This window comes from Cyrtonyx montezumae, unplaced genomic scaffold (genome assembly GCF_038088225.1).
Source record: "Cyrtonyx montezumae isolate F1298 unplaced genomic scaffold, pur_monq_1.0 scaffold_3, whole genome shotgun sequence".
In the NCBI taxonomy this organism is placed as follows: domain Eukaryota; kingdom Metazoa; phylum Chordata; class Aves; order Galliformes; family Odontophoridae; genus Cyrtonyx; species Cyrtonyx montezumae.
This window is the reverse complement of record NW_027072034.1, coordinates 23,936,549-23,957,823: the sequence shown is the minus strand read 5'-3', so window position 1 is coordinate 23,957,823 and position 21,275 is coordinate 23,936,549. Positions and strand designations below refer to the sequence as shown.

The 21,275-nt window shown below is 37.7% G+C and overlaps 1 protein-coding gene across 2 annotated transcripts in view; it reads left to right on the top strand.

The window, feature by feature from the left end:
- Positions 1-11,350: 11,350 nt before the first annotated feature.
- Positions 11,351-21,275, top strand: part of NALCN (sodium leak channel, non-selective) — a 197,517-nt gene continuing 187,592 nt past the window's right edge. For both annotated transcript variants that reach the window (XM_065740802.1, XM_065740801.1), the window contains exons 1-2: positions 11,351-11,458; positions 14,167-14,349. In XM_065740802.1, the coding sequence (XP_065596874.1) occupies positions 11,351-11,458; positions 14,167-14,349 (291 nt within the window). The remainder of the gene's footprint in view (positions 11,459-14,166; positions 14,350-21,275) is intronic.

The following is a 21,275-nucleotide window of genomic DNA, read 5'->3' as shown; positions in this document are numbered from 1 at the left end:
TCTTAGTATCAGCCTTTTGGAACCTTGTCTAATTTGAAAGTTTCCTCATGGCCAGTTTCAACCATGTGCTGGAGCTTGAGGAATTAATAAAATGTGTTTTTCTATTCTAGATTTAGAGAGAGGAAAGGTAAATTTTTATGGAGATACATCTTTTACTTATTTTACATTATAGTGAAGTTTCACTTAACACCCAAATTCAGTCCTTTTCTGTTTTTGGCATGCTCAATGGTAATTTTCTAAATCAGAATAAAGCCAAACTATAGCCTTGAACGTAAAACATCTGATACTCATTGCAAAGTTATACCAGCTATTTTATAAATACCTAAGTTTTCTACTTTATGCTGATTTACATGATATGTGCAACTTAAGTTCTATAGTGTTCATAATTGCTCTGCCTGTGGCAAGTAAGAATGAAAATTTGTGGTGAAACATCAAATCAAGAAATAGCATTTTTACCAGTAATATCACCACTTGATGCAAGTCATGTTCATGGACAGAAAGTAGAAGAAAATCCAACCCTGTGCCAAAATGTTGGTCCATCTCTATTAGTAGCCCACAGTTCCCAGAAGTTACATAGGGGTAGAGAGTGCAAAATTTAACACTGTTACCAAATATGATAGGAAGTAAAAACAGAAATGTGAAATAAGTTAATGAAGATGTGAATAGACTGGAGCTCAGGTTCATTTGCATGACAGTCAAGATAGCTCAGTAGACTGGCCAGACCAGATGGTCTCCCAAGCTCCCTATCATGCATTATTTTTCCCTTTTCAGTATATCCACTGAAAAGCAGTTGCACAAAATCACATCTGCCTTGCATATGATGGTTTCTTTTGCTTAGAGGTAGCTTTAAGGTTTCACTCTTTGCAACTGTCACTTCTCATTCAGGAGATGTTATCTTCAACAGCATAATGTTGCCTAGAAACTTATTCCAACTACTGAAATATAATTGAAGTGGAAAATGATTAAAGATGAAGAGTATTACTTGTAAACACATTTATTCTTAAACTGATTTGCTTACTTTTTTGTTTTTGTTTTTAATTTTTTCCCTGTTTCAGTTGGTCATTTACTATTAGAGACACTAGTTCTGTGAACACTATAATTAGGTACTCAAATTCACTGGAATTGCTAATGTTGTTAATGCAGGACATAAGCACTAACAGGACTGCATCCATAAACCTCAGGCCATCTTCCTAACAGGCTTAATAGCTTTTTCTCGTAACCATCACATAGATATAATCTAACAGAACTTAATGCAATTTATGCCATACGTTTCCCTTCTGTTTTCTGTGGTATTTTGCTAACGGTTTCATTTTTTCAAATCCTATTCCACATCTTTAACGCTATCATAGCAACTGCATTTGCAGGATTATCTCTTTGATTTTACTAATTTTACAGGCTCAGAAGGCTATCAACTAGAATGCGTTAAAGGGAAAGTATAATTTACTGAAAGTCACTCTTTTTTTTTAATTTTTTTATTTTTTTTTCTCCCAAGGAGATAAAAACACAGGTGACTTCAGTCACAGAGGTAGTTTTCCAAGTATTTATTTACGGTATTTCTTTACAACAGGTGAAGCCGGGCTCCTTTTTCATTCATTCCCCCGTAGCTAATTTGGGCCTCAGTGAGCCGGCACACGCACACACACCAAAGAGCACACCACACGCTCGGTCTGATGCTGGGGGCCGAGGAGCGGCACCGGCTGTATCAGCTGCCCCGATGTGCCCCCCCGAGATGCTCTCCCAGGGCTGCGTCCTGCTGCCTCGCTGCGCGTTGGCTCTGCGCGAAGGCAGCGGCGGCCTCAGCTCACCTTGCGGCTCCCAAACCACCGAGCTCCGCGCCTCCTAAACCCGGAGGATTCGGAACCTGGGGTGGATTTGCGCTCTTAATTTTTGGCCTGGCTGTGCGCGGGGTCGGCCCCGTCCCCTCCTCGGCCGCTCCCCGGATCCCGCGGGCCGCCCCACCCGCCGCCGTTGCCGAGAGACCGCGACATGAAGGCGGATGCTGGCGGTAGGTTGGAGGCATCGGGCTCGGCTCGCAGTGCGGCTCTGGCTCGGTACGGCGAACCCCGGCTCCTCCCCGCTCCATCCCTGAGCACCCAGCGCCGCTGACCGCCGCCGCGCCCCTTCGGCCGCCGGAGGAACGCGCGGATCGCCGGGGGCCGCGTCCTGCCGAGCCCCGCGGTGGGAGGGGGCCTGCGCCGGGGAGGAGTGGGAGGGCGGCTGCTCCGCGTCGGCCTGCGGGGCAGCAATGTATCCGGGGCCTGGGTGCTGGCACTGTGCGGGTGCGTGGTTAGCGCCGAGCCCGGCGTGGGGCCCGTTCTGCTGCGCGTCGGCAGCCGCCGTGTGCGGGGACAGGCTGAGCTGAAGCGCGGCTCCCTGCAGTCAGTGGTCTGGGGTCTACCTCGGTCCAGCAGAGAAAGGCATACTTGGGGTTTTTTGTTTGCATCTATTTTGTTGTAGCATTCCTGACGTCAAAGGCACGTTGCCTGGGAAGAGCTGAGATTTGTGATGGCCTTTAGGTACCCGTCTACCTTTAAGTTAGCTTTGATTTCTTCAGTATATTATATTGTTGTATTCAGAGTCTCTCACCGAGAAGGTATTCACAGTGAGATAATGCTATCTAAATGCTTTTGGGGTCTTCACTTTTTACCATGACATCTTCAATTTCTTGTTTCATTTTCCTTCTATTTATTCCCTTCTACAGCCAACATATCCCTCCAGCCCCCTAAGTGACCAAAAAAGAAATAATACATATTAACAATGAACTGTGTTTTTGCTATGTAAGTCATAAAATTAAGAAATGTCAGTGGATGGAGGAAAAAAACCCAAATTCTTTGAGCTGGACTGTCAGGCTTTTAGAAGACTGCTGCACATTCATGAGTGTACCTCTAGGAATATTTTGGAACAACTAAGGGAATTCTTTAATCGATTTTAATTAAAGATCGGTACATTGTTTTTAAAATGAAATTGTTAAGCCATAGCAATCAATAGTGTCGATGTATAGATCCATGGTCATTTTGTTTGTTATATCTTTTTATTTTATTCTGAAGTTCAGTCTGCGAAAGTTCATTTGCATTTGAAATACGCCTGTAAATATCAGTTCCTAACATCCTAACTGTTTTAACTTCTGTCTTTTGGACTTTGATGTTACCATAAGCACCATGTGGATCTGTGTGGCATTCATCTCAACCCATGTTTTGAACTACGTAGGTTTCAGTTGTTAAACCTTCCTCCCAATAAAGTAGTGTCAAGGAGGTGTTGACCTGCAGGGCCAAACTCAGGAAGAAGTAAGAAGTCATTGATTTTCCAGGATGAGAATGTTTTTTTGGATATATCATGATGAAATAGAACTGCTATTGGCTTCAGGAGTTTGGAATTCTCCTCTCTGTTACTGAGGAATTCAGGCAGTTGAAAACAAGATTTTTGATGCGTTTATGAGTAAAAAAGAGACAAATGCATTCATGGGATCAACTTATTTTTACTGTATTACCAATACAATATTTCCATAATTTTCCAGTAGGTACTGAACTTGAAATCTTTTTGGAAATGAAGAGCAAAATCAACCCAATGTGCACATTATAGGTTGAATGGTATTTTAATTCCTTTTTGGTCCTTATCCATTTTTCTTACCTCCCTTTGAAGTTCCCTGTGTCTGTTTAAATACTGGCAATTGTCTTGTCTTGGGAGATACTATCTCTGGGTTATAGTTTCTAACTGTCTTGTTTCTACTAGTTAATTTATTTTCCCTTCCTTTATTTTCTGTGATCTATCTGTGATATATTCATCTTTCATCCCTTTTTCCTCACTGTGAGGGTACACAGGCAGTTGAGCAAGATGCCCAAAGAAACTGTGTAGTCTCCATCCTTGGTGGTTTTCAGGATGGTACTGATATGGTCTCACACCCCACTTGACCACTCTTGAGAGGGTATTGGACTAGAAACATCGTGAATCTTTCCAACCTGAGTTAGCCAGTGGTGCTGCGGTTTCTTCTTTCCATTTATTTTTTTCCCCCAAAAACCTTCACGACTTTGGCCTTTTATTCCTGGGGCATGACCTACAGGCATTGTGTCTATGAAGCTGGCACTACAATTCCAAAGGTTCTGGCTGCAGCATGCAGGAACTCTGCTGCAGCAATAACAATGAATATCACAGGTAATTTTTTCATTTTTCATTTATTTATTTACTTATTTATTTATTTTTGTCTCAAAGAGAAGATGAAGGAAGAGTCCTAATCTTATTTTAAGAATTTTAAGTTTAAAATACACAGGTTTTGGCTGTTTTTCTCAAAATTCCTAAAGTTGTGGAAAGAAAACAATTTGGAAAATCATCTAGATTATTCAATTTTTTAGAAAATAACTAAGCAAAAATTTTAATGATGAAAGAAAATAATCACTATTATATTTGTTATGTGTTTCAATTTAAATTATGAAAAGATGTGTATACAAGGTTGTAGGCACCATAGCGTGTAATTAGTGATACCACAAAATCCCAGCAGCATTAAAATAACCACTTAAGCAGGCATACTGCCAGCCTTCTGCCTACAGAGAAACTCCTTTCCGCCCCTTCATCATACTGGGAAGGGTGCCCTCAGGTCTTTTGCAAAATGTATCTCCCTCAACATTCATAGGAGATTATGAAATGTTTTTAAAAGGGTGGGTTGCTCCCTGAATCCTGTCAAAGAGTAACTTGCTACCTGTCCTCTTGCTTTCATACGGAGCTACAGTGAGATTTCCATCTAGAGAAGACTAGGCCACAAAAAACTGAGAACATATCTCTTATATTTTTTCCAGTATGACTCTTCACAGCATGTTGCTGCATTTCCTAATCAGCTCTGGCCTTCTAAGGGTTTTCGTATAGACTAGACTGCAGTAGTAAGTGATAGGTGGGTAGTCTGCACTTCAAGTGAACGTTTGAAACAATGTACTTGTTAAACCTCAGTGCCAATCCACAGAATGAGTATACTGCCAAAAGTATAATTCCTACGTGTAACTTATGTACCTCCAGTGTCCATCGTTACAACCAAAGCATTTGAAATATCATCTCTAGGTTTTTGTTTTCATTTACTATGATAATATGGTCTCTTAATTGAAAAATATGAAAACATAACACTTTTATATAAAATTATGAAGGCCGTTGTGTAGGCAGATATGCATTGGTTCTCCAGAATTGTGTCATCTAGTTGTTCCTGTGAAAGGAACACGTTGCATGACAGCATGACATGGTGTAACAGTAATGGTAGGCTTACACCTTGCTCATGTGAGGTCTGCATTTATATGCAGTTTGATATTTGATTCTTCCTGCTGAATGGTCTGAATCATTTTGGCTAGGCCTGAGAGGAAGAGCTTAAATGAAAGAACTAAATATGGCATGAGTATTGTCCTTAACCAGAAACAACACAGGAGGATGTCAGAAGGAAAGAACTAAAGACAGGATACCCATTTGGTTTTTTTTTTCTTAGGCTATGTGCTCTAGGTGCAACACTGACAGCCTTAAGCCATTGTTAAACTTTCCTTGACTGTTGAACCCCAGCATGAGAGTTTTGGACCAGAGTTCTGTTAGTGGGCTCAACCTGTCACTTCTTACCTGTATCCAAATGATAATACCACACAGTGAAAAAAATTATGGACATAATCATTTCTTTGAAACTAGGTATGAGTTAATCATATCCACAGTGTCATTTGTCATGTGATTGTATCCATTGGAATTGTTCTTTACCCTTCTAAGCTTAAGTATATCTGTATCATCATGTATATAATTTTCTCACTTCAAGTTTTCTGGTACATGAAAACAAATCTTGAAATACTCTGTACATGCAATTGCACAAAAAGTAGGGACAGAGGGAAAAGCTAGTGGAGGAACAGGGACAACTTGCTAGGAGGGAAAGAAGATGATTATTGAAAGAAGGAAAAAGTCTATTTTTCTTTTAACCATATTATGCATAGTACAGCTAAGAACAATTTCTTCTTGTTTTCTGTGCACTGTTTATTTGTTTGTTTTCAATATAATATGGAAAGCAAGTTTTATCATCGTGCCAGATTTATGGGTGTTGATATCCTCTTCCTGTCATCCATTTTATATTTGGCAGATTTAAGCTTCTACAGATAGTAAGAAGTTAAAAGATAATTATTCTCTTACAAGTTTAAGTGAACTCTTTGCATGTTCTGATTCTGGGAAGAGTTGCATTGGAGCTGACATCTTTAGATGAGAGAATTTGCACTGAAGAGAGCTCTTGCAAATGGCCGGCCATTGGGAGGACCTTCAGGCAGTGCTCTTGGGTGACAAAGTCAACAAACTGTGAGACAGAAATATGTTGGAAACCAGACGTTGCTTATTCCAAGGGTTTGTCTGATTTTTCAACTCTCTCCATAAATCTTAGATATGAATACCTGCTTTATTTTTCTGTTTATTTTATGGGAAGTCATTTTTCAACTGCTTTCTTTCTATCAGAACATTTATAAGCACATTTCACTGGCTTTGTAATAGGGACTGCTTGAGCAGAATATGCTATATACAGCAAAGTATATTTTTATAAACAAGACACAGAGTTCTCAAGTTTTGATGTTGGGTAGGATCAGCTACTTTTTTTAATTTGTCTTTTGATTTTTGTAGGAAGTGCAAACTTCTATCAGCAGAAATGTCTTATGGTTAGCGTGGATATCACAAGCTAGGATTAAACCCTCTCCAGACTTCTTTACCTGTGTGCACAGTGGGTCTTAAATTTACCAATTACTATGTTAGTATAGTTTCATTTCAGCAGAAGATGCAAATTTAGTGCAATGCTTCTAAATCTTGTATGTTATTAAATTTAGTTCTAAGGTGGTGTAAAAGGCTGTTGATGAGGAGAAAGGGAGAACAGGCTGACCAAGTGGATCAGAAGGGGCACAGTGAATGAATCATATTCTGTTTTGTTCTCTTCCTTTAATTTGTTTTTGTTTCTAAAAATATACAGGAGAGTTTCAAAGGCAGAGGCTTGCTTCATTCCTGCCTCAGAAGTTTGGCATCTGTGCTATGGATTTTCATTGCTATTGTGAAGAAAATGCTCTAAAGAAGTTTGAAGTGGATGTAGCCCCAGAATTCCATGGTGTTTTCTTGACTCAAAACCTGTCTTTGCCCTGCAACCAACAAAAAGTCTGGATCTAAAAATATATCCTAGAGAATTTATTAGACCCTTCATGTTAATAAAGGGTTGTGATCAAAGAAAGACCTAATGATTTATGTCAAAATCAGTGTGGGGACTGCAGGGGTGGATTTATAGTCAGAGTTAGGGAGAACTGCAGCCTCCCCATTAGCACAGCTTGGTATGGTGCTCACTGCATGGTGCATGCTGGAAGGAGTTCCTGCACAACTCCCTTCCTCCTGTTCATCTTTCTGTTACTTACCTCTTGGAAAAAAGAAGGTGCAAAATAGCCAAGAGTTAAAACAAGATGTTCTTATATTCTGCTAATGTTTCCTCTCTTCTGTTGGATGAATATGCATGGCAACTTTTTTATTCAAGGCCACTTCTTAAAAAGACAAATTCAGATACCTTTAGTTATAACATCTAAGTAAATGAACGGAATCCATTATTCTATTCTAAAGTTCATGCACCCAATAAAGAAAGAAATAAACAGACAAACAATGGTGTCACTGAGTATGAGGGTAGTTAGGGATTTCTTTAGAAGGGTATGGCTCCTTGTCCTACACATCAGATTTATAAATAAGCAATTCTGAGAAAAATGTAAAAACAACAGATCGTCTTTAATGGACAGTTGGTAATTATTTACCTTACTCCCCAAATGAACAGTTCAAAGAATGCCATCTATAAGAAAACTTTAATTAGTGGCTTGCCCACTTTTCAAATCCTGTGACTTTTGTTATTCTCTTACTGACCATACTCATCTTATTGATCTTTTATTGATAAGTGTTTTCATAAGAGTATACTAGGAAATGTAGAAATGGCAAGCATAAAATTAACATTTTATGGATTCACTGATTAACTTTTAAGTAAGTTTAATAAGAAAAATATTAGAAAAAGAATTTTAGAAATTGTCATTTTTTCCTTCTAAGGTCTTGAGAGCTGTAGCTTCGAAAAAATTGCCATAAACTTATTGTTGTGCTAAATGTAGCCATTTTAAGATTTCATGACCTTTAAAAATACACTATTTCCAACGCTTCAAGTATTTCTAGATATACTTTGGTCCAAAGAGAGAAAATAGGTTGTTATGTTGGGCTTGGAAACAAATAGGAGGAAGGAGGACAATTTAGTAAAAAGAAAGAAGTAGCAACATTATTTATAGGAAGGAAGTATAAAGATGAAGCTTAAGCACAAGTCTTTAAAGAACAGACAGCTTGTATGGATATGTTTGTATTGCAGCCTTCATTTGCTAGAGGAGGACTATATCACATTCATTTTACAATATTCGCATATATTTATTGTCAGATTGTCAATTTCACATGTACGAGGGTGCTGTGATTCATCGTCTAACAAGAATAAAGGTGTTAGATGTTGTCCTTTATTTTGTACCTTTATATCGTTTCTGTTTCCTAAAAACGAACAGGACAAAAAACCAAAACCACAAAACAAACAAAAACCCAACAACCCAGAATTGTAACATTTCAGCTCCTTCAGCTGAAGACCCTACACTGTTATGGTCTTTGTAAACTGAGACCATTAGTCCAGACTTTTAACTAATGGTCCAGGTTTTTTACTGTTAGGCAGAAAATGTGAGAAAGATGCATATAGGCTGGTCATGCTGATATACAGTTGTCATGATCAGGAGTTTTAATTTACTAACAGCTATGAAGAAGAATAATCCAAAAACCTTATAAAGGCTTTCGAGAAGGATGGTACATATGGAGAGACATAACTGGAAAAAGCACAAAACACTCTTCTGAGAACAGAGCAAACCTGAAAAAGAAGAGTAGGATAGACTCAGAGGGAGCTGGAAGAACACGTTTTAGTGATGCTTGCCATAATAGTGAAAATAAGAAACAACTGGGGATCAACAATTGGATGAGAAGAGGCAATCTTTGTGGTGAAAAGGCCAGTTGAGGCCAACCACACAAGCACTTCTGTAATATTGAGCTCACTGCTTCTTCTAGCTAATCAAGGACAGTTTATTTAGTATTCAAGCTGCAGTAATCTTCATACCTTGTGATATTTGATGGACAACTTGTGGCTTTCAAGTATTTTGTGTTAGTGCCAATGGTCTTTTTGGAAGTGTAGTGTTGCCTTCAAGCCAGACTTGCTCCTGGGTAAGGGTCTGTAACAAGGCCCAAGATCCTGCTTTCTCCTTCCTCTTCACCTTACTGAAAAATCGTGCCTAAGGGATTGCATTTCATGAAAAATAGTTTTTGTGCAAGGCCTGTGCTCCTGTCTAGGTAGGCTATGACTTCCTGGGAGATTGCATCATCATCCCTTTGCATTTATTCAGATTCTAGGATGTATGGTATCTGGGGTAGAGCTGATGCTAATATCATCTAGATTTCTTTTCTGCACTCGTGGTGTGTAGTGGTTTCTGCTTGTATCGTTAAAGCCTGCAGAAGGCTCAGCCTCTGTGCCACCCCAGCAGGAATGTCCAAACTCTGTTTAATCAAGTGGAAACAGCACGTTTTCCTCTCTGCTCCAATGTATCAACATAAGCCCCAAAGACAGCCAACTCTCCCACTGTTAGCTTACTAGCATTACTAACATTAAAGAAAAGTATTAGAAAAATGCATGCTAATAGTAGAAGTACATAGCAAAAAGACTTCTGATTTCAGTGAAGAACAATAACATCTGTTTGCTACTTAAAACTGCCTGTTTGCCTTCGGCTTACTAAGCTTTATCTTAGCCTAGTATAATAAATGGAAGTGTCACCATAAAATTAAATGGCTTCAGGTTAAATCCATCCAATGATTACTTTGGGTTTAAGTTCACAGTAATAGCCGCCTTCGCATACTGGTCTGAATTTTCTGCCAGTGCTGCTAGGTTTCTGGTAATTCTTTGGGCTGTATGCTTCTAAGTAAACTGGCATAAACTGAGAGTCATGTCACTGATTTATATAGGGAAAGCTTTTTAATAAAATGAAGATCCTGTTAATAAATATAAAATCCATTTGGCAAAACCCCACAACATCCTTGTTATGAAACTTAGGAAATGTAGATAGATGAGTAAGCAGTGAGGTGGATTGAGAACTGGCTGAATGGAAGAGCTCAGAGCTCGGAGGGTCGTCATCAGGAATGCGAAGTCTGGTTGAGGTCCTGTAACTAGCGGTGTTCCCCTGGCAGTTGGTTCTGGGTCCAGTCTGTTTCATCACAGAATCATCATAGAATTGCTCAGGCTGGAAAAGACCTTCAAGCACATCTTCATCAATGACCTGAATGAAGGGACAGAGTCCACTTTCAGCAAGTTTGCTCATGGTGCAAAGCTGTGAGGAATGGCAGACACAATTGAAAGCTGTATCAATCAATAAGACCCAGACAGACTGGAGAGCTGGGCAGAGGTTTAACGAGAGCAAGTGCAGAGTCTTTCACCTGGGAAGGAATAACCCCATGCATCAATACAAGTTAGTGAATGACCACATGCTGGAGATGAGCTCTGCAGAGAAGTACCTAGGGGTCCTGGTGGACAACAGGTTGGCCATGAGCCCTTGTGGCCAAGAAGGCCGGCAGTATCCTGGGATGCAATAACAAGAGCATGGCCAGCAGGCTGAGGGAGGTGATTCTCCCCTTCTACCCTGCCCTGGAGAGGCCACATCTGGACTACTGTGCCCAGTTCTGGGCTACCCAGATCAAGAACGACAGGGATCCCCTAGAAGGAGTCAGCAGAGGGTCACAAATATGATTATGGGCCTGGAGCATCTCCCATATAAGGAAAGGCTGAATAACCTGGGTCTGTTCAGCCTGGGGAAAAGAGAAATGAGAGGGGTTCTGATAAATGTTTATAAGAATCTAAAGGGAGGTGGGATGCAAATGAATGAGGCCAGGCTCTTCTCATTGGTGTTTAGTGATAGGACCAGGAATAGTGGCCTAAAACTTGAATATAGGAAATTCCATACTAACGTGTAGATGAATTTATTCATAGTAAGGGTTAAGGTGCACTGGAGCAGGTTGTTCAGAGAGGTTGTGGAGTCTTCTTCTATAGAGATATTCAAAACCCATGTGGACGCCTACCTGTGTGACTTATTGTGTGGTACCTGCTTTAGCAGGGAGGTTGGACTTGAGATCCCTTCCAACCTCTGAGATTCTGTGATTCTGTGAAAATGATTTAGATTAGTTATAAAACTGTTCAAAAGGGCATTATAAAATTGTTTTAGTGAATTAATGTCTTTTGTCTTTTTTTTTTTTTCCCAAGGATGTTTCATGGTCATAGATAACAAAAGTTAAATTCAGGATGCTGAAAAGGAAACAAAGTTCAAGGGTGGAAGCCCAGCCAGTTACAGATTTTGGTCCAGATGAATCTTTGTCAGACAATGCAGATATTCTGTGGATTAACAAACCAGTAGGTATCTTTTTCTGTAATTATTAATTGTAAGTTAAATGTAACTTGTATTGTTGAAATATGACTTCAAAGAAAAGTTATGAAATAGTTGTCAGAAACAGTTATCAAGCCATAGCTGCTAATCTACAAGTTCATTTTTTTGGCAAAAACTCACAAACTAAATCAAAACACTGGTTTTCCACACAAAAATGATGAGGATGATCAAGTAACATTTGCAAACATCCATCATCCTGGGTCTGTTGAGCCTTGAGAAAAGAGGACTGAGAGGTGATCTTATTAATGTTTATAAATATCTTCGGTGTGGGAGTCAAAGGGACATGGCCAACCTCTTTTCAGAGGTCTGTGGGGTCGGGAGAAGGCCAAATGGCCGTAAACTGGAGCATAGGGACTTCTTCACCAATATGCAAAGGAAATTCTTCAAAGTGTGGGTGACAGAGCACTGGCACACAGGCTGCCCAGAGAGGTTGTGGAGTCTCCTTCTCTGGAGATATTCAACACATGCCTGGATGCCTACCTGTGCAGCCTGCTGCAGGGAGCCTGCTTTACAGGAGGGTTGGAAATCTAGAGTTGCCTCCCACCCCCTACAATTCTGTGATTCTGTGCTCTACTGATTGCTGTTTTACGTACCCATCTTTTCAATGTCTCTCTTTCCTACATACGTATTAAAAGTAGGAGTTAAATTTGCAAAATGAGCTTTTGAAGAGAATGTGAGAAAGAGCATCTCATTGTTAAAGTGGTAGCCAGCAGCTGACAGTTTTGGCTTTCAAATCTCATCTTTTTACATCTCTCTTGAATATAAAAGTGTATTTAGACAGTTTATTTTCAAGTAAAGCTCATATTTTTCTAGTATAATTTGACCTATAATGAGCCCTACACAATAAGTAAGTGTAGAAATGTCTGGTGACTTGAAACTGGAGATTGTTTCGTTAGGAACAGAATGCACAGGATTAAGAAAATGCCTTTGCTGCATAAATATAGCTATGATTAAATCACTTACTTCAGCAGTTAGTGTATATCTGGGATTCCTATGTTATTTGAATGATTTATGTTTTGTAGAGAAGGCATTTTTGTGCTTCTCCTAAGGGAAAGTAGAAAAGTTTATTCTGTGAAAGCAGAAAGTAAAATATTCTAAAATAAATACTTGCTGTTGTTACAACTATCATTTAATGGAACTATCATCTCCATTGCATTATGGGTCCCAGATCTGCTTCGCTCCTTAACGCCTGAATCACTTACAACATCCATATATTATTTTTTTCATGGTAAATAATTTAAAAATGATTGTTCACATTGAATTTTGTAATTAGCTCAAAATGTTATTTCAGGAATATATGCAGGGTTATTTACACGTGTTTCTCAGTGCACAGCATTCCAGTTTTTTTTCCTGTCATACTGCTAAACTAGTTGCTTATTGCTTAGTATGTGCAATAATAGCATTTTACTAAGGCAGACATGAATTTTATAGATAAGCCAAACTTTACTGTTTATGTTATTTCTTTTCAGTTTTTGCAAGGTTTAAAACAAGGTGGGTATAAAAGGGACATGAGACAGTGCATCAGATCCCTTCCACTTTCAAATTATTAATTTGGGTTCAGAGTATACGAAAAATAGAGGTATTCAATTCAGGTCAAATATGATTACATTTAGATGAGCATTAAATGAAATAAAAGCTCTGTCCATTTCTTGATGGCAAAAGGTATGAATCCATCTAAATGAGTATGTATGTTTTTCCTGCAAATTGGTATAAATATGCTTTTATATGTCAGTGTTGTTTTTTTGTTTGTTTGTTTGTTTTTTGTTTTTTTGATGGGGGGTAATTTTTTGCTTGCTGAAGTGCTTTTTTCTTCTTCTTTTTCTGAAAGGTATGACCCTATCAACTCTGATTCTTTACACTTGCCTGCCTTCAAGATGTTTCAGTGGTGTTCTGATATAAAAGCAAAAATAAAAATAAAAATCCAGTGCTAAACCCCTATACTGACACATTCTACTTTCTCATTAGATCTCCCAGTGTGGTTGGCACTGAATATAGCCTTATTAATAATGACTGTTGTGAGACTGAGACCTAAGTAGTCTTAGAAATGAACTGTTCTCTTACAGAAACAAAACTTGTTTTGAACAAAAGTGTATCCTGATATAGAAGTAGTAGTTTTCTGTCACAATCTTTTCTATATTTATTCTGATTATTTTAATCCTCATGTCTCTCAGTTCATTTTTGGAATTATGAACTAAAATGAAATCATTTTGTCTAAAAAAACCCCCTGAAAAATCTATTCATCTAAATGTGAAATTAAAATTTTCCACAGATATTTTCATTTAATATATTCACTCAATTCATAATAGCTAATAATGCCACTTATTGTGGACATACAGTGTGAGTCAAGTTGTTATTTGGAAATAGGTTGGATTACAAATGTAGATTGAATCCTTACTCTTTGCTTCCTGGCTCTTAATACTTGGTTTATGAATTATATAACCTCCCATATAACATAATTAACAACTTGTTTTGTGTATTTAAAACAGTCAAGAGAATTTACTTTTGAGATTAAGACCTTAAATATGTGTATCATGATGTAGAAGGAAACCACAAATTTGCGTTAGCAAGGAGCGTCAGTACAAGTTAGAGAGGCTAAATATTTGAGCTGGCTTTAAACATGAAAGTAATCTTGTGATGTCTTTTTATTTTTATTTTTATTTTTATTTTTTTTCAGTGGGTACATTCTTTACTACGAATCTGTGCCATCATCAGTGTTATTTCTGTTTGTATGAACACTCCAAAGACCTTTGAGCATTATCCTCCTCTCCAGTATGTGACATTTGCACTTGATACTCTACTGATGTTTCTCTACACTGCAGAGATGATAGCAAAAATGCATATCCGTGGCATAGTTAAGGTAAGTATTTTAATATTAAGCTATATATGCTTAAGAAAATGGGGATGAATATATACCATTTACATCTGATCTTTCTTTCATAACTTCTCAGTTCCTTTTGCTGTGAGTTTTGCTAGCTGCAAGCAACATCATGGCATAAAAGCAAAAGACAGATTGAGAAATATGTGACTCGACTGCATAGTTTATACCCACCTACATTTAATACCAACATTCATAATAATGGGTTCCTACTAAGAAATAGATTTCATTGTATTAATTTAAAGAATGAAAAACAAAATAAGCTGTATGTACATTGGTGATAATATTTTGTAAATGTCTGGAGATGCATATTTGGATATAGAACTTGGATTGCCTTTTCACAAGACTGGGTATTTTGTTGTGTGGTTACTTTATTTAAATGAAAGCATATGTCCTACTGTGAGCTGAGTGAAAAAATAATCTTGCTTCACTGTATTTTTTCCTTAATAGAATGCATATTGGTAAACAAATGTTGCTGAACTAGTTGATTGTGGTAGATATGGTATGAAAAAAAAAACATTAACCTGCAGTCCTTTTCAGTAGAAATCAGTTTGTAGCATTACCTTAGTGGTTGTTTCTAATCTTCGGTAAAAAAATACAATTCCAATTTTGTCACTACTGCAGAATCAGTGTGTTATTCTTCCTTTCACTGCTGAAAGATCTGGTGACTCCAGAGACATAAGTTCTACTTAGCTCTTCAGTTTGTTCTGAGTGGGCAGCACTTTTTATTTGCTTCCAAACTAAGCTATTATGCCATCATGTATAATGAATTTCAATAGTTAAAATTGAAGCATTATTAGTAGTAGTATTTAGGAAATTACTGAAATAAGATGATTCTGATAGAACATTCTCATGTAATGTAAAGACAAAGTAATCCTTTGTGAAGTAGCATTTCTGGCTGCAAGCTATGCTTATTAAGAAATATCCATTAGGCAGGTGGTTATGAGGACACAGAAGCTCACAAATGGGGAATTAGTGACCAACATGAGCATTTGAACACTGCAGAGTTAATGAGTTACTATTATAGCCAGTATGGACTTTGCAAAGAAGTAGATATGTAAATATTATAGCAGAAACAGAGAGGTGGATTGCTAACAGCATGACTTTTGTACAGATCTTGTTTTTTCAGTCCTTGTGTATGGAAATACCAGCGTCACTCACAGTCAGCACCTAGGGGCAACAAATAATATGTTGATGCATATTCTAACACCTTTCACTGGGTTGTTTAAATTGTTATTTTTGTGGATATTATGAACTTATCTTCAAAGCATATCTGATGAATTTGTCCTCAGAGAATGAATAGCTGTCTGGAGTTTGTTCCACTGTCTTGATTCATGTTATACATGTATAAAGCAGGATGCAGATAACTTAATTTGTACACTGACATTTTACTCTTCCTTTAGTAGATGAAAGTATGATAAAATAGATTAGGCATAACCACTGTTGTGAAAAGATAAAGTAGAAGCTGACTGCATTTATTGTTACTGCATTTATTGTTATTTTAACAACTGAATATTTGTTTACAATTAATGTCTTTTAGCATTCATCACTGAATACAATTAAACTTGGATGAATTACTTACTTTGGTGCTATTCACGGTGTTGTAGAATAGTTTAGGTTGGAAGAGACTCCCAGAAGTCATCTAGTCCAACTTGCTGCTCAGGGCAGGTCCTGTTAGATGAAGCTGCCCACAGTTGTGTCCACATGAATCATAAACTCCTCTACGGATAAAGATTCCACAAGATCTCTAGGCAGCCTGCTTCAGGATTTGATCAAGCTCAGGCAAAAAACATGTTTTCCTAGTACTTAATCAGAATTTTTATGTTCCATCTTGTGTGCATTGTTTCTTCTGTGACCACTGTGGGCCTCCAAGTGCTTGACTCTATCTTCTCTGTATCCCCTGATGAGACAGCTGCAGACAGCAGGAATCTCTCCCACGTTCCCTTCTGAAAGCTGAACAGACCCATGTCACTCATCCTGTTTTCCCATGTCATGTGCTCCAGCTCTTGGCCCATTTCAGTGGTCTTCTGCTAGTCTAGCTCCATTATATCTGTGTCTTTCTTGTACGGGGGAGCCCCAACCTCAACTCAGGTCAAAACAAGGTGTGGATGTGGCCTCTAAAGTTCTGACTAAAGGGAAAAGATTACCTCACTGGACCGCACTACTGAATAGGGATGAACTGTAGCTGAACTATGTGGGCTTGTATTATGTATAGTAACCTTCATAAAACAATGTTAGAATAGGATTAGTCTTAATTTTGTGTCAGCTATTAAATTAGAGTTTTTTGAATATGCTATCCACATGTTTCATTGAACGTTAATCAATGAATAATACACTTTTAGTGAATAATTTTATTTGCTCTTTGGATTACTGATTCTAAGGAAAATATTGCTTCTATTATTATTATAACTCTGCCAGAAACATAATTGTCCATGGACATAGTGGCAATCAAAGTAGAATACAGCACTGTTTAAAAGTCTATTACCATATGTTAGAGATATTGTATATGAACTGTTTATTGAAGAGAAATTGTCTATGAGTTATTGTCCTAATTTAAGTACATTCAAAACTTTAAGGGAACATACAATCAGTTAATGCATTACTGTATGATTCTGAACTTCACCATCAACCAGTATTTCTGTAAAGCCTACGGATTTGAAGCACTAACAAACTTTTGAACCTTGATTAATGCAAATTTTTGTCCAGAGAGAAATCTAATTTATGGAGGTAGGTGCTATCCATTCAAGTCTCAATTTATAACAATATAAATATAGCCAATCTAAGACAATTTTTGAAAACATTAAGTCATGTCTAATTAACACCTTCTGAGGACAAATTATAAATTTACTTCCTCTAGTTCCCAGGGGGTTTTAGAAAGGTGGTTTCTGAGAATTCTAGTCTTGTCTCTGTAAAACGTTTCTCTTTTCCTTGTTTGAACTAAGTGACAAAATAAAGTGATGCATCCACCCACATGTTTTGGTACCCCAGAAGGAAAGTTAAACTGAAATGTTGCCATGACATTGTGTCTTCTAGTGCTCATGTTTCCTCCTATATTAAGTCTATTTAAAATTTGGGCCACCTGTACCTTGGGAGTAATGGTTGTTGCTTGTCCCATTTGACAAGACAATTGATTCAGCCAGAGTACTTCATGAATTACAAAGGCACTGTTTATATTGATAACCACCACTGGCAGTCCTGACATACATTCAGGCAAGGGGTGTGAAATACGGACATGAAAGAAATCAGATAAAATCAGGGGCTGAGGTACTTCTTTTTTCCAAACAGTTTGTTGATATTTCTTATCACTATTATCCTATGCTGTTGCCTTCTTATAGGTGTTTGTTATGCTGAAATGACTCTTCTGGAAGAACTGAAATGGGATAAATGTGCAGTCAGATTGTATTCTGTATATAGGCACTGTATGGGAAGAAAAGATTGAAGAGCTTGTGACATGATACTAGTACTGTAGTTTTTAATATTATAGGCTATTGTTACTTTTCATAATTTTAAACAAATGCTAATAACATCTTTACCCTAGAAACTTGTCTCTGAAAAATGTAGTATAGGCTATAATTTCTTACTGAATGAGGTCTTTTAAAATATAATAATCTGGGACTGTCTGTGCAACATTGGTTGGCTACATTATACATAATGTACATACAAATATTAAAACCATCTTGTAATGACTTGTGGAGTTTTATGAGATAGAGAATTAGGCCAAATCTGTTTCTTACATTACACTTTGATGCTTGAATTCTAAATTATGTTCTAAGCTGAAGAATGTTGGCCTGTGCTAGAATTCACTCTGAAATAATGTGAAATTGCTCAGAAAAAATGCAGTATAGATAGTATTAAATATATTTGAAATAGATCTGAAATAGAAATTGAAGATAACTTTCAAGAATACTATCTGGTCTCCAACTGACATTAAAAGTTAGCTGTTGATTACTTTGTCAAGTAAATAATTAAGTAGCTATAAAAGAAAATGTGACACCTGAATTAATAGATTATCTGAATTACTCATGGCAATATTTTTGTAAGAATACCATATGAAGCATGCTAGCAGGTGTCTCCTTAACCGTAATATGTCTTAAGAAGGCCTAATATTTCAGAAATCAAAAATTATGATATGATCTGATATGTGGACAAAGACTAGGTGTTAGCACACATTCTACATGGAAATGAACAAAACAAGTTTACTGTGAATTTTAGAAATAGGGAATTTTGACTGAATTAATTCAAGCTTCTATTTTAATCATTGCTATCAATAGAGTACAAACAGTAGGTATCATTATCACAAAACTAAAAAGTCTACCAGTCCTTACAAGGTGTTCAATCTCATCATTCATTCAGTTCAGTGAAAAATTCTGAGGTGTTTCCAGGGGTTACTTAATTTCATTATATATTTTTGATCCTTGCACACAGAGGATGGAAGTACATTAACTTAGGTCATCTTCCACAACTATACGTAGGTACATCTGCTCAGCAGATATGGGCTGAAGCACTGTCTTCTGAAACACGAAAATCCTGTAGTACTAAGTTGGCTGCATAATGCTATGTGGGGTTGGAGACTTAACAGAAGTCAGAGAGTTCATTTATGATGACAGAGCAGACAATAATGGCTTTGTTATCAACCAACCTCTAGTAGAATTCACTTTCTGTCAGGGAAGGCAGGGAGACGAACTTCTGATGGAAAGAGTTAGCTTTTCTTTTCATCGGTGTGATACAAAAATTAACTTCTACTTTCTAATAAACTGTCTCCTGAAAAACATGAAATGAGCAAGGTAAGGATATCTTACTTTAAAGGTACTGTTGTTATAAGCCTTTACTTTCAGGCTTTCTATTGTGAGAAGCACTCCAGGTAAACTACTTCCGCTGGACATAATTGCCCGTTGGACCAAAGAAAAAAATGTGTTGGACCAAAGAGAAAAAAGTCCAAGGAACTTCAGAAACTATATCCAGGTTGCAAAAGAATTCCCATCTATGACTCAGCTGAAAATTCTGCCTCAAAGGAACAAGAGATCAATGAGATAGGTTTCACTCTGCAGACAGTGTGAGAGTATAGGGAAAGTAATAGTATTTTCATTATGCCCCATACTCATTGCCACTTTTAACTATAGTCAGGATGGCGTTAACAAAGTCTACACCCAGATCGTGTGAAATAGAGGCATGGTTCATTCTATTGGTCTGTTACGAAAGCAACTCTCTGAAATGAATAGTGTGAAAATTCCCTTCTCTGTCTGTTCAAAAAATCCAGTTGACCCTTATTTTGGTATGATTATGGCAAAAATGATAAATGTCTTTTATAGGATTTAATAGAAATGTTTTTCTTTCCATATATCTGATAACAAAGGAAATTACAGAAAGTCAGAAGTAATGGCCTTGACATTTCCACTATTGTTAAATCAGTTACATCCACAGCAAACTTTTGTATAAACTAAAGGTGCTGTGTCTGGAACGTATCAGTCTTCTTTCATCAGCATAGAGTGCTATTCAGTGATTTCAGTATTCCCGCAAGTCTGAAGTCACACAGCAGCTAAAACAAAGCTTAATCAACCTCTTCACATATAGGCAAGAGAACCTGCTGGCCAGGTTCCTTCATTAGCTGCAATCAATGGCTTTCAGCATGTCAGGTGTTCCTGGGCAGTGTTAGCACTACACAGGTAGCTCATTGTCAACATCATTTTTCTGACAGGTGCTTTGGTTGCTGTAGCTGCTATCTCTCTGCAGGTTAGAGAGATGAGGACAGAGCTGGCTGGAGGCTTGACTAAGCAGCGTGGACTTGCTCCTATGCTCAGTTCTCTGCAGATAAATGGGGCTGTGCTCCTGCAGTACAGGGCAGCTGCAGGTAGAGCAGGCACTTCTGCCTTGTGAATACTCTGGTTGCCATCACCTAAACTGGGTTCTGCCATGATTTCCAGTTGCATATGCCTCCTTTTTCTTTTCAGCCACCTTCACTTGCATGAAATTGTTTTTCATTTCTTAGTTTTAGGATTCAAAAGTAGAAACACTTTTAATAGAACTAATTAAGGCTAATCTAAGGATCTGCAGTTGTCTGTAATTAGTTGTTTACATTTGTGCCTGGAAGAGTCTCTTCCAAAATGTAGTTAAGCTGGCCTGTTTTTTCTCTGTTGACTATAAGAGAAGCTTCAAGTAATGAGGTTGGCTGGTAGTACCTAGCCTTTAGGTATGTTACAGCGAGTGGTTAAGTCAACTCATGATTTAGATATATATGTTTTTTTGTTGTTTTTTTTTTTTGCTAATTGGTCACTACAGAAAATATCCCTGTAGCTGGGTATCAGCTTAGTCTCTAACTGGCATTAGCTCAGTTATGCTTAAATGAGTTTATTCCATGATATTTTTTCATCCAGAAGCTTGTCTTGACTCATAGGTTACAGAATTGCTGTTTAACTTACTGCACATATTTATTTTTACCTTCTTTTCAGTATTTTTCAAATTAACAATTCCTTCTTCGGCTAATGAGAGTGAAGAAATTATGAGACCAGTTTAGTCTTCCTGATAAGTTATAGAAATACAAATTTAATTTCGGTGAAATTGTATTGGCTTATTCTGTAGCTTTCAGTAACTTGGTCAGGTCAGTTTGTCCTGTGCTGCAGCCTGAAAACAGATGGATGCAAATTCCAAAACACCTGCACTCTGTGGCTTTAAATAAGCTCTGTTCTCCACGACATCAAATGGATTAAGGATTGGAAAGTTGTGTCATTTTTTAAGGTTGAATAGGAAAACAGAATATTTGGTTTCTGTTCTATGTCAGTACACATGGATGGCTTGTGGTAGCTGGTGGTGAGTACTCAACTGTGGCATGTGCAAGTTGTGAACAGGTGTGAGAACCTCAACCTGGAAAGCAGGAACATAGCTAGCAGAATCAGTGGTGGGGATGAGAAAAT